General features: G+C 32.5%; 1 protein-coding gene and 2 non-coding genes across 5 annotated transcripts; all 3 read right to left on the reverse strand.

The window, feature by feature from the left end:
* Window positions 1-2,060: 2,060 nt before the first annotated feature.
* Window positions 2,061-14,076, reverse strand: LOC112421235 (type I inositol polyphosphate 5-phosphatase 2). Of its 3 annotated transcripts, XM_024781940.2 has the most exons (10): window positions 13,900-14,058; window positions 13,703-13,808; window positions 12,031-12,124; window positions 11,841-11,945; window positions 10,816-11,542; window positions 10,181-10,365; window positions 9,805-9,913; window positions 9,226-9,374; window positions 8,906-9,154; window positions 8,182-8,815 (listed from the first exon to the last, which is right to left on the reverse strand). In XM_024781940.2, exons 1-9 carry the CDS (start codon window positions 13,927-13,929, stop codon window positions 8,941-8,943), a joined length of 1,719 nt encoding a protein of 572 aa, XP_024637708.1. In that variant the 5' UTR covers window positions 13,930-14,058; the 3' UTR covers window positions 8,182-8,815; window positions 8,906-8,940. The 3 variants fall into 3 exon arrangements, with proteins under 3 accessions (XP_039689799.1, XP_024637705.1, XP_024637708.1); XM_039833865.1 differs by lacking the exons at window positions 8,182-8,815; window positions 8,906-9,154; window positions 9,226-9,374; ... (1 more) ...; window positions 10,181-10,365; window positions 10,816-11,542 and adding exons at window positions 2,061-2,523; window positions 2,595-2,743; window positions 2,914-3,022; window positions 3,299-3,483; window positions 4,105-4,837 and having other exon boundaries at window positions 13,900-14,076; XM_024781937.2 differs by lacking the exons at window positions 8,182-8,815; window positions 8,906-9,154; window positions 9,226-9,374; ... (5 more) ...; window positions 13,703-13,808; window positions 13,900-14,058 and adding exons at window positions 2,061-2,523; window positions 2,595-2,743; window positions 2,914-3,022; ... (4 more) ...; window positions 6,548-6,656; window positions 6,733-7,007.
* On the reverse strand, window positions 4,892-5,042 carry LOC112421447 (U4 spliceosomal RNA). Its single transcript, XR_003011775.1, has one exon. It is a non-coding gene; the product is annotated as a U4 spliceosomal RNA (small nuclear RNA).
* Window positions 11,601-11,752, reverse strand: LOC112421450 (U4 spliceosomal RNA). Its single transcript, XR_003011778.1, has one exon. It is a non-coding gene; the product is annotated as a U4 spliceosomal RNA (small nuclear RNA).
* Window positions 14,077-14,315: the final 239 nt, after the last annotated feature.

Consider the following 14,315-nt stretch of genomic DNA (forward strand, 5'->3'; position numbering starts at 1 on the left):
AACCTCTAAAACCTCACACCCTTGATCTAAGGCTAACTTGATCATCACAAGTTTGCAGGTACACCATCATCTCTGAGGAGCTTCTGTTGTTCTCAAGCGCACTTCCACCAATCCGGCTGCCGAATTAGGTCCACTTCAGATCAAATAGAATTCTAAAAATGAAAGATATTATTATTTTCTTTTGATTCTGTAATTTTTTTTTCAACTTAATTAAAAAATGAAAGATAGTAAATGGTGTAATTTTGTTTATAAAATTCAGGATATCCTAACTAACTAATAGATCCTCTCAATTAATAAAACAAAGCTGAAGTCATATTTGTTTTTTATATGAACAATTTGAATTATTTAAGTGCACAATAGAATGGAGATCCTAATGTCCCTTGATCCTATTTATCCACCTTAAAAATGGGAATTTTTAGTCATTAAACTGCTTGACAAAAAAAAAAAGAGATCCTAATAGAACAGAAAAAGACAGACAAATGTGTGATATACTGATATGACTATTAGCAAGATATCCACAGCCACAATTTTTTTTTTTTGAATAAACAGACACATCTTTCTTAAGGGGTATACACACACACTAATGGTCCTCACACATCATAAAACACAGGAGAATATACTCTCAACAATTGAAATTTAGGCCTAAATCAGACCGCAGTACAACCTGAGATCAAACGAACCCGGAAACTAGCCTATCCACAGTTCAACCGGTCGAGTCAGCCAATTCAGCTTGGTTTTTAAAACAATGGTTGAAACTCAAAAGGAAGTCCAACAATAAATCTCTCTTTCAAGAGAGAAAGAGACATATTTCTAAAAAAAAATAAAAAATCAGTGAGTCAGTGCCAAAATTAAAAAAAAAATCTGTTCATTACAACAATTGTTTTTAATCTTCAGTCAAGCAACTAGCTGATAGAAAAAATAGTTAAAACTATAAAATAATTCAAATGGCTAGATATTTTTTCAATTTCCTTAGAACAATAATGCACAAACTAATATATATCTACTTCATTTTGCAGATTCACTGCAGCTACAAAATATAGATGTTAACACATCAGTAATTACACTATTAGGAAGAGTCTGTCTGAGTAGAACATACCAAATCCAATTATAAAAATACTTCATCTTATTTGTTAAAATTCGGGCAAGCAACTAGCTAATAACAAAAAGTAATAATGTAAAATGTAAATCATAAAATAACCAAATATTAGACTTCAATAAATGGATGATTAGCTCAAATAGGCGTGCAGTTTTTTGTAGGCAAATATTAATTAGTTGTTACTTGTTGGACACGTTATCTTTGTAACCATAGTTTAAATCGTGATTTTACTTCTCAAAATTGGATTTGGATCCACAACACTTGAAAAAAACATGCAGATACACGTATTAATCGATCATGGCCATTGATCTGAGATCAGTTTCTTACATTACAACTTCACAGAATCATCATTAAATCATCTCCTCCATCAATCGGTCAAAACGAGTAATTGTATAATGCAGTTATTGCGTAAAATCCAAATCCAGCATACCTGCTCAGGTGTCAGCTTAACCACTTGAGCTATCCTTTGGAGGAGAAATCGACTTCAATTAGTATTGGTATTCATTAATAGCTACAGATTAGAGTAGACACTAGATAATATTTTCTATTATCTTTACAATATGTATAGAATTGACAACCTCAGCAACATATTTGTTTTGTTAAATTGATCCATAAAACTGAATGATGGTTTGAGAAAGTGAGGCCACAGATGTCGGGCTAGCGTACTATTTGTGAAGAAGGTAACAGTTTGACAAAGAAGATTGAATATGCCTTCAAGTGATGGTACTATATTGTAATCCTTGATTTTTTCCTAATGAGTTTGCTTTTACTATAAGGAAATATATATACTTTTTTGGTAGAATGAGAAGAAAAAAAGGGAAAAAAAACAAGAACACTAAGAGCAAGGTTCGGTCTGGGTATCAAGCCTCAACACTCTTTCCAATTATGATGGGGAACCTGCCAATAGGTCACACCTAACCGTGAAGAGCGTCCGAGCTTGGCCAAGAAATTCGTGCAACAGTTCTATAAAAGAAATATATATTAAAGACTTTCAACTGAAGTTATAACATATAATTTTGAAATGTACAATGGACTATTACTCTTTATCTGTATTAACCAGAAGTATATATTTCCTATACAAAAGTTCTCATGAATTAGAATCTGGATATAGTTAGTACTCTTGAAGAGAGAAATAAGATGATGGAATGGAACTGTATTTATCACTGATGGTATGTTCCTATACCTTAATCTTTGTTTGGTATATCTATTGATATGACAAGTCCTCATCCTCATCCTCTTTAAGGAAAACATCAGGATGTACAACTGCACTTGCGAAATATATAGCTCGTTCTAACTTCCGGTGGTCAATTACTTCAACATCAACCAAGAAGATTGAACTAACTGGTCGATGATCTGAAAGCTGATTTTCTGCACTCTGATACTTTAGTTGCTTTATTCCTTTTCCAAGCCACAATATGCGATCACACCTGCATAATCTTACGCATAATTATAGTGTCTAATTCATGCAACAACAAAAAATTCACATGCTTGCACTTACCATGCTGGAGCTCTCCTTTTTTCACCTTCTTGTGTGTTCCCACCCACATGTTTATCAGAGTTAAATTCATATTTGTATGTGGGTGGGAAGTTTATTAACCCCTCTTTCCATCCCTCAAATACATGTCCCTTACATAATTCATTGCTTAGCTGCAAATTAAGCGAAGCAATTAGAAATTCTCACGGATCATGGAAAACAATTATATTATATGTAGATTAACATTTGAATCTAAGTTTGGTATTAACACTTGAAACCAACTTTGGTCTAGATAAAAATTAGAATATATCATATTGGAGACTCCAAGTTTCATATTTCTCACCTGATCGAATTTCATGAGCTCGTTCCACTTCTTTAGATCGACTAGCTTTCGAATCTCACCATCCGACATATTGATACGATAATTCAAATCCCCGAACCAGAATATTTTACTGTTAGCAAAAGGCAAGTCATAAATGAATCCAAAATCTTCATTCACAATACTGATAAGCCAATATATCTTAATCAAAAAGATAAAATTAAGTGAACATGCAACTTGCGATCGACATCGAATTCACTCATTATGGTTGTTTATCAAAATGTTTGAAAATCGCAATCCTTTAATTACTTATCATATGTACATTTTTCTAAAGGCTACTTGCTTTTGTTAAGCTCTTAAGATGATTTTTAAGGATAATTTTTAAAGTAAACCAAAACAGCTGGCTTACTCATGTGATGGAATTTTCTGTGGTTGATCTGTATCAAAGACTGATGAGAAACGAGTGCGTTGTAGAATTTCATGTACATCTGAGTTTCGTCTTTGTTCCGCTCCATCTTTCTGACCTGAAGCCAGATGGGAACAAACAAAGCACATACGTGACTGAAAAACAGACATGCTAACTGAAACAGACCCCTGCATCAGTGATATTTTGTTACCAGTTACCACATATATGAAGGTTAAAATGAGCATGTTAATACTATAAATGAATGCACACATATAACGAGTCTTCTTATGATCAACATATAAAATTGCAGATTTGATATACACTATCGATAGATTTTAGTCTTTGAATCAAAATCAAATGTTTTGTATTTGAAAAATCTTATTTAGTGAATCAAATATGAGATAGACAATCTTAATCTAACGACCGAGATCTATCATGTATACGATATTTTGATCACATGCAATTTGTGAACAAGTACCCTACCACAACATGACATGATGTACCCAAAACTGTGCAACCTAAACATTTTATGGTACCTTTGTTAACATTTGATGTGAAACTCATAGTTAGCACATGACACATGAAAAAACCTATTTTGATCAATTCTCTTTTGGTTTCATCCATTTTATGGAATCAACATGACTTTAATTTTGTTCGATTTATATAAAAATGCACAAAACATAGCACAATCCTCAAGGTTTGTTAAATATTATGTACCAATGCTACCTTAATATCCTGGAATACATTAAATATACACCTATACTATGATAAATAATGTTCAATTCAATATAAAAGAGGTGCAAGGTTACCTTGTTTCCCATGTAGCCCATAAGACCAACACCAACTTGAGAAACTTTCAAATGATGAACATGCCTTCTCAGTTTCCTTTGCACCCAAACAGACACATATATTCCTACCATTTGCTTGCTAACAATCCGAACATACTTAGGATGTGATTTCACACTAATGATTCCATTAGCATCTTCATTATTTGCTAATTCGGAGAAAGTGTCATTATCTTCATCAGATAACATGTCAGATACATCAAGATGGGAATCAAATACTTGAGGCACTATTTCCTGTTGCTTTTCACTCCATAACAAACTGAAATTTCCAGAACTTTGGTGTAAACTTTTCATTTCAAAACCATACAAGGAAGCACTATCTGAGGTGCTTTGTACTCTGCGCATTTTTGGAGATGAATCAACATGATGGATTGGATCTAACCGAAGTTCAGGCCAATCAAGTATAGTTTGAAGATCAATGTCATATATTTTACTCAATTGAAGATTCTTTTCTATAGAAATTATGGTTTTTATTTCTTCCTTCTTGTCTAAAGCACTATCTAGTGGATTAATTTGTGTATTAAAAGAAGAAATTCTTCTAATAGGAGAAGGAGGGGCACTATTGCTTTTCTTTTTAGTTCCGGGTTCCGAAGATTTGTTTAGAGTTCTTCTAATGAGTGCATCCCATTTTGGGATTGGTTTACTATCTTCTGCTCCAAACACATTTCCAGCATTCAATGGAACAACCTCTTGGAAACTGTTATTGAACAACAGATAAGAAAGAATTAAAAAAATTGAACTTAAATTGTAGGGCTTTACCCCAAGGGGAGCCCTTCCAGAAATTCTCGAAGGCCAAGGATAAACCAAGGCCTAAGAGGGGGTTTGGAAATAGTTTTCAACCAGCAATAGACGCGCCTCGGTTAGAACCTCATTAGCTGCGTCATTGCCCCAAGCGCAAAGATGCTTTCTAGTGTATCAAGCTTAGTTTTTTTATAATAGTTTAAACATATGCTGTTTATGATATAAGCGATGTGGGACATCACATACTAACCCAATAATGTAAATATCTGATGGTTCCTCCTCGGTACAAAGCCAACCCTCAATTTCAAGATCATTACATGGATGTTTCCCAGCAACATTCCATGTGCCAATTGTTACCCTGAAAATTATCCAATTGTACAATTAATTTCATTAATATCTTTATAGTTAAGGACATGTCACATGATAATATTAGCATCATACCTCACTTCCTTGGTATTTATGTATTGAGCACGCAAAGTTTCTGATTTTCTTCTTCTGTGTCGTTTCATCTCGTAGTCCTTACAAGATGTATCTGAGTTACAATATTAAAACACACATATATCAAAAAAAAACTTTGTGACCTCATCACGATAACAATCAATCATTTAATTTTACAGAACAGTTATATTAATTTCATCTACTCTCTTGGTTAGTTGCACGAATAATATGACTTCAAACTTAACTCAGTTGAGTTGGTTTGGTGGTGTTAGCTTGGGGCTTTGAAGTGTGGTTTGTCTCAATTTCGATTAATTTAACTTGAAAAAACACACGACTTCAAAACATATCATTTCTTTTTCAAGGAACAACTTTAGCTTCATAAAAAGCTACCATTCTAATACACAGCAAAATATGATCGACTGTGTTTTTTTTCAAAATACACACTTTAACTTTGCCAAGTTTTTTTTTTTCCTTCAGTCATCTCATTTAATTTAAATGATCAAAAAATTAAAATATATCAATAATTAATAAGGATAATTTAATAAAGTCAATCTCCCTCTCTCATTTATCATCTTCTCATAATATGTAAAATGATCAAATACGACATTCATTTTAATATAGAGGAATTATATTGAAAATTGAAACTGACATCTTTTTTTTGGTCAAGTAGACTATCGACTAAAAATTCACACTTCTAAGGTGAATAAGTAGGATATTCGGGGTTCAAACGCTAGCCCCTGTCTATATTATGTATTGTCCCTATCAACTTAGTTAAGCTCACAATTTTATTTGAAGACAATATTTTATTTTACAAGTGTGACAAAGAGGGAGTATAAAATAGTTTGGGGGAGTAGAAAACTAATTCAAAGCATTGACATAGTCTGGAACACAATATAGCACACAAATTTATGAATCCATAACTATAACTCATGATATATAAAAAATTAATTTAGAAATTCCTTCTTTGTAAACTAAACCAGGACAATCACAATCACAATCACAATCACTCTCGATATAATACTAACAGTTTAAAGAAAATAGACTAGTAAAGAATTGCTTTTTTATGTTCTGGTTCACTCATATTAGTCAAAACAGAATATTTAATTAAAATATCTATATATCCTCTCTTTTCTTCTATTCATATCTCATCAATTAAACCAACAATTAAATGAACAAATAAAAGGAAGGAAAAAAATGATATATAGTAAATAATGAAGCACATACATACCATCATCTTCACTTTCATCAGTTTCAGTGTTAGCTTCATCTTCACTAAAATCATACACCTTTTGTTTTACATTCAACCATTTCTTCATCACTGTGGAGGGCCAAAACACCTGCATTAATCAAACAAAATTATATATGTATCCTCATAGAATAGAATAGAAGTTTACAAAGCATGTCAAAGCTTACCTCTGAGCGTTTTCCCTTCATTGTGCTTCAAGTCAAAATACTATTAACTCAAGTCAAAGCTAAAGCTCTTAAATATGAAAGGCGACAACTTTTAGCCACTATCTCTAATATGTCTTCACATGTTGTAATAATTAACAAAACAAGAAGATCCTAATAGTATAGAATAGAAAACGACACAAATGTGTGACATGACAATTTCAGCAAGATATCCGCAACCACAACTTTCTTAAGGACAAAAGGAAAGAACAAAATAGAATACTACTAACGGTCCTCACCCAACATAACATTCTGATGATGAAACATAGACAAACATACCCTCAACAGTTGATATTTTGTCCAAGGTGTTAGAAAGAAAAAAAAAACTGTCATTGCACCAATAAAATGTAGTGTTTCATAGTGAAGCAACTAGGCAATAAAAAGAATAGTTTATATTAAAACTATAAAATAATCGAAGTGGCTAAGTTTTTTTTCTATTACTTTAGAGAAGTAATGCAGAAACTAACATCTGCTTCATTAGCAGATTCACCACAGCCACAAAATGTAGATGTTAATACATCATCAGTAATGCAGAAAGTAGTATCTACTATAGGATCAGAACAAACTGCTGCCACAAAATGTAGAAGTGAAAAATACAAATTAAGTGTGCATGATTAGTTAATGATCCCCACAAAGGAGGAATTCCCCTAACGAGTAACGATCTTTATAGTAACATCTTCAAGGGGATTGGTTTTGCTATCTAAAAAGGATAAGTGGTGCAACTTATTTTCCGTTTGCCCTACATTCCTGCGTAATTTTCCAGTTTATAGCCTAACTAGCCCAAATATTCGACTAGCGAGAGTGTAATTATAATTCAATAATAGCTATAGAGTAGAGCTTAATTAATTCAACAAACAAAAATAGTTATAGAGTAGAGTAGGTAGTTTTTCTAAATTAAAAAAAAAAAAAAAAAGAGTAGGTAGTTTTTATGAAAGGAATAGAGTAAATTAGACAATGGGATTTAGATTTAGTGCAATTTGTTCGCATGCATTCATCACATCTGGACCGTCCATATTTTAATGTGCCGCAAGTAAGAGTTTTGAGTTTTCATCCATCTATTCTATTTTAAGTCAAATGGACAAGCAAGTTGGTGGGGGGAATAAGAATAACATGTTGACAAGAAGATACCTCTCTTACTCATGTGTTTCAACTTTCAATTTCTTTAACTTAACTGAACCAAATACATGAATAATGTTGAAAACTTTTAGTAAAACTGGAATTTAGTGATGATAGGTAAATAAAAGCATCTTCCAATCTTATCATGGCAACGTGGAAAGCCAATGCCAGCGGCAGTGTCAATCCTGTTGGTGTTAGATATTCTTTAACCATAAAAATGAATGTTTATGCATAAGCCATTAGATATTTACATAAACAAATCATTTCTTATACTAATAGAATCTACAACATGCTTGATTAGAATCATTTATATCAATACTTATCTGAAATGATAGATTGGATCTATGAAACACGGATACAGACACGGATACCAGACACGACACATATACCAATACGCCGACTTTGCTAATAATTTTATAAAATCAGATAATTCAATGTAATTATATGTGTCCGGAACACGTCTAATCCGAGTAGTGTATGTGCTTCATAGGATAGGATTGGATCCGTTAATAACTTGATATTGATCACTTATCTGAAGTACTAAGAGGTTTCAAGCAGTGTAGTAAAACTGTTCTTATCTCAAGACATTCCTTAGTTAAGTCTACTAACATACCAGCTTTATGAGTGAATCTAATGTAACAAAAAGTTTACAAGTCAAAATATGGAAGAGCTCATTACACTCACAACCGATGGGACCAAAACTGTATAATGGTCAACACATATTACGGTTAAAAAAACAGTAATTTATACACATTTTTCTGTTTTAAACTTTCACTTAACTAATTCATATTCAGAGTGTTACTCTCAAAAAGTAGGCTTGATGGTTTGTGCTAGCAAACTGGAACTGTTAATTGTGCAAATCAGTTTACAAACAGTTCACCATAGCTGTCTTTCTTTATCAACTCAACCTCAAAACCAAAATGATAACTCCCTGCATAAGAATAAACGAATAGTATTTAGCGAAATCATATAAACATATCGAATTTAACTTTTTCTCTTCAACTAAATTAATTAGATATACCTCGGTATACCACAATTTTTTGCTATATATGGCATCTAACATGCCAAGTCCCTGTCCTCTTCAAGGAAAATCTCAGGATGTACAACTGCACTTGCGAAATTTATAGCTCGTTGTAACTTCCGGTGGTCAATTACTTCAACATTAACCAAGAAGATTGAACTAACTGGTCGATGATCTGAAAGCTGATTTTCTGCACTTTGATACTTAAGTTGCTTTATTCCTTTTCCAAGCCACAATATGCGATCACACCTGCATAATCTTACGCATAATTATAGTGTCTAATTCATGCAATAACAAAACATTCACATGCTTGCACTTACCATGCTGGAGATCTCTTTTTTTCCCCTTCTTGTGTGTCCTCACCCACATATTTATCTGAGTTAACTTCATACTTGTAAGTAGGTGGGAAGTTTATCAGCCCCTCTTTCCATCCTTCAAATACATGTCCCCTACACAACTCATTGCTTAGCTACAAATAAAGTAGCAAATTGCCAATTAGAAATCAAAGTATTATTGGGAAAAATCTGAATATGAAGTTGAAAAGAAATAAGGCCTAAGAAGTGTACATATTTATAAACTTATGTCTCCTTAAAAGCTTATGTTATAAGTTAAATCATGTACAAAATCTAATTTGATAATCAAAATCTATCTATTTGTGCCACCTATACCAAACTATCGATACACCAACTCAAATCATGTTGGATGTATATAAAAGTCTAATCAGAATCAAATGTGGGTAACTACGTAGGCAGATCCTTGTGTGAATGTGGATTAACATCTGAATCCAAGTTTGGTGACAGCACTTGCAATCCGTTTGACAACTCTAGGATTAGGCCTTGATAAAAATTAGAACAACATATTGGAGACCAGTATTTTAGTCCAAGTTTCATGATTCTTACCTGATCATAGTTCATGAGTTCATCCCACTTCTTCAGAGCTACTCGCTTCCGAACCTCGCCATCCGACATATTGATACGATAATTCAAATCTCCAAACCAGAAAATCTGACTGTTAGCAGAAAGCAATCCGTCAATGAATTCAAGATCTTCATTCACAACACCACTCAAAAGATGCAAATAAGATGATTGTAATCTGTAGTCCCAAGTAGGTAGCTCGAATGGTGCGAGCTAAGGGACACTGAAGGAGCTTTAAGTAGGAGGTTTAGGGTTTGAACCCTAAAAGCTAACATAACTACTAACTTACTAACATGTACCTATCCATAACAAAAGATGATAGTAAAAGGACAACTTTTTAAGTAAAGATAAACTTGCTTACTCGTGCGATGGAATTGTTCGTGGTTGATCTGTATCAAAGACTGATGAAAAGCGAGTGCGTTGGAGAATTTCGTGAACATCTGAGTTCCTTCTTTGTTCCGCTCCATCTTTTTGACCGGAAGCCAGATGAGAACAAACAAAGCACATGCGTGACTGAAAAACGGACATGCTAACTGAAACAGATCCCTGCATTAGTGATAATTTGTTACCTCATCCACTAAGGTTAACATGAGCATGGTAGTATTATAAATAAATCATAGATGTACAGATAAAGTAACTTTTCTTATGATCAGCATAAAAATGCAGATTCGATATGCTATCAATAGATTTTAGTCTTTCAATCAAGATCAAATGATTTGCATTTGAAATCTTTATGTAGCAGGTGACACACTTGAGAAAACCTATTTTGCTCAACTCTCTTTGGTTCCATCCATTTTAGTTTGGAATCAACGTATACTTTTTTCCAAAAGGGAACATAAACTTATTATGTCCTATTTTATCATGCGCAATAACATAGAACAAAACTCATGGTTTGTAAAAGCTCATGTACCAAATGCTACCTTATAGTATTATAAACCTACATTATGGTAAATAGTGTTAAACTCAATCATAGAAAAAGCTGCACTACACCATTACCTTGTTTCCCATGTATCCCATAAGACCAACTCCAACAGGAGAAACTTTCAAATGATGAACATGCCTTCTCAGCTTCCTTTGCACCCAAACAGACACATATATTCCTACCATCTGCTTACTCACAATCCGAACATACTTAGGCTGTGATTTCACACTTCCTATTCCATTAACATCTTTGTCAATAAGTAATTCGGAAAAAGTATCATTTTCTTCATCAGATACATCAGCAAGGGAATCAAATACTTTAGGCATCATTTCTTGTTGCTTTTCTCTCCATAACAAATTCAAATTTCCAGAACTTTGGTGTGAACGCTTCATTCCATAACCATACAAGGAAGCACTATCCATAAGGTTTAAGCCAATTCTAGCTGAACTGCTTAGTACTCTACGCAATTTTGGAGTCGAGTCAACATCATGAATTGCATCCAATGGACGTTCAGGCCAATCAAGTATCGTTTGAAGATCAATGTCATATATTTTCCTCAATTCAAAATTCTTTTCTATACCAATTATGCTTTTCTCTCCCTCCTTTTCTAGTGGATTAATTTGTGTATCGAAAGAATTTGTTCTAATAGGAGAAGGAGGGGCACTATAGCTTTTCTGTTTAGTTTCGGGTTCAGAAGATTTGTTTAGAGTTCTCCGAATGATTTCTTCCCATTTTGGGATTGGTTTATTATCCTCTGCTCCAAACACATTTCCAGCATTCAATGGTACTACCTCTTGAAAACTGTTAGGAGCAAAACATAACCCTTGTTATTAACAATGATATTAAACTTGAATTGTAAGGCTTTACCCCTTGGGGGAGCCCTTCCAGAAATTCTCGAAGGCCAAGGATAAACCAAGGCTTAAGAGGGGGTTTGGAAATAGTTTTCAACCAGCAATAGACGCGCCTCGGTTAGAACCTCATTAGCTGCGTCATTGCCCCAAGCGCAAAGATGCTTTCTACTGTATCAAGCTCAGTTTTTTATAATAGTTTAAACATATGTTGTTTATGATATCAGCGATGTGGGACATCACATACTAACCCAATAATGTAAATTTCTGATGGTTCCTCAGTACAAAGCCAACCCTCAATTTCAAGATCATTACATGGATGTTTCCCAGCAACATTCCATGTGCCAATTGTTACCCTGAAAAATTAACCATTTATAATTAATTTCATTAATCAATAGTTTAAAGTTAATGACATGTCACATAATCAGATTAACATCAGACCTCACTTCCTTCGTATTTATGTATTGAGCACGCAAAGTTTCTGATTTTCCTCTTCTGTGTCGTCTTATCATATTGTATCCCTTACAAGATGTGTCTGAATAAATATCAAATCACGTATATAGTAATTTTCACATTACATTTCATATACATATTGGTTAAAAAATATATTAACAAATTACTTTAAATTTCCTATCTTCTTTTGCAAGGAACATTTCAGCTCCATATTTGCATCACAAATACCGACAAGTAATGTTTCTAGATTTCATATCAAGCTACCATTCTAATAAGCAAAGACAGCAATGGTAGAAGGTCTTTAAGAGTGTGCATGTGTGTCAATCTTTAAATAAATAAATTTAGCAAAAAGAGTCTCTGTGGAACATATTTAGAATTTCTTGCACTAATGGCCACATAAATTTCACACTATTCCCTCTATTCCATTTTACATGTTATTTTAGCAAAAATACTTATATCTTTTTTTTTATTTTACAATAAATGTAATAAATTTTCTTCTTCTTATTAATATTTTTGTATCAATTTTTTTCCAACTTAATTAAATGAAAGATAGTAAATGTTGTATTTTTTTTTAAATCCGTGATATTAATCATATTCCTCAACTCTTACCATAATTGTCACACTTCTTATTTTACACTGATTAAGAAGAAAAATAATATTATATATATATATATATATATATATATAGTAATTCTACCAAATTAACATTATCTTATCAGTTACACGTGTGTTCACATTATTACCTTAAGTGTAAAGTAAAAAAAATTATTTGAAAGTAACGCAAATAATATTAATTAGGCTTAATTCCAATTTTGATCCTCCTATTTTATTAAATTTATGGAGATAGTCATCCTTTTTTGAAATAAAACTTGTTTGTCCTCTATTTTCATATTTGTTGCAATTTTGGTCACTTACCCATATTTTTTTCTTTAAAAATGATGACTTTTGGCGTCGAAAGATGTGAATTTAAGTCTCAAAAATGATATTTTGTTTTTAGACTCAACATTGGGGAAATGAATCACTTTTTTAAAAAAATAAAAAATATAGGTTGGAACCAAAATTACAACAAATATAAAAATAAAGGACCAAAAAGTTTAAATTTGAAAATGGATAACTATTTTTGTGTGTTTGATAAAATAGACACCTAAATGTGAAATCATTGACATTTGAGATGGTCAAGAACACAAAATATACACATAAATCATGACATCAATGGTTGTATAAAAATAATGACATGAAAGCCTATAAATGTATAAATATATTAATTTTAAAATTCGTTTTTTCAAACTAAAACTGGACAATTACGGCCACGGTATACATAATTCAGTCGATATGAAAAATGCATTATAATTTATAAGGTTTGGGTTCAAACCTCAAATACCATCATTATTCGCTGAAGATTAATTCTAGCGACTAGCCTACTAAAAAGCATAACAATCACAACCGCTCCAAACAATTCTGCTAATTCCTTTAAAACAAATTACATAAAGAAACAAGTTCACTCCTATTAATCAAAAGAGAGGAATAGAACGAAAATATTATATATCCTCTCTTTCCTTCTATTCCTTTCTCATCAATTAAACTAACTACTTCAGAGCAATATGCATGCAAAATGAAAGAGAAAAAAAAAGGAAGAAGAAAAAAAGAGAGAAGCACATACCATCATCTTCACTCTCAGTTTCAGTGTCAGCTTCATCTTCACTAAAATCATAAACCTTTTGCTTTATATTCAGCCATTTCTTCATCACTGTGGAGGGCCAAAACACCTGCATTAATCAAACCAAATGATAAAGTTTTAACAAAATGCAGCTGATATTTATATAGAAGTTTACAAAGCATGTTAAGGTTAAAGTTTACCTCTGAACGTTTTCCTTTCCTTGCTTTCATTGCACTTTCAAGTCAAAATACTCAAAGTTTACTGTGCCATACTTTCAAAGCTCAAGCTCTTAAATATGGAAGCTGACAAATTAATAGCTAGCTAATAAGTAACTAACTAATAGTTCCTCTCAAATTGTCGCAATTAATAAAATAAAGTTGCAGTTATTAATTATTATTATTATTTTTATATAAAAAGTTGGAGTTGTTTAAATGCACTATAGAAAGGAGATCCTGATAGAACAAACAGAAAAGGACATACGAATGTGTGACATGACAATTTCAGCAAAGATATCCACAACCACAACTTTCATAAGGTGTGTCTATATATAATACTCCCTCCGGTCCTATATATAAGAAACAATTTACTTTTTTGATTCATTCAATAGTTGATGTAT

Source organism: Medicago truncatula, chromosome 4 (assembly GCF_003473485.1).
Source record: "Medicago truncatula cultivar Jemalong A17 chromosome 4, MtrunA17r5.0-ANR, whole genome shotgun sequence".
In the NCBI taxonomy this organism is placed as follows: Eukaryota; Viridiplantae; Streptophyta; class Magnoliopsida; order Fabales; family Fabaceae; genus Medicago; species Medicago truncatula.

Coding starts and splice junctions, on each gene's coding strand:
- LOC112421235 (XM_039833865.1), bottom strand. CDS start 13,929: ATGAAAGCAAGGAAAGGAAAACGTTCAGAG. Junction 12,125..13,702: donor AACTGAGAGTGAAGATGATG/GTATGTGCTTCT, acceptor ATATTTATTCAG/ACACATCTTGTAAGGGATAC. Junction 2,524..2,594: donor AAAAGGAGAGCTCCAGCATG/GTAAGTGCAAGC, acceptor AAGATTATGCAG/GTGTGATCGCATATTGTGGC.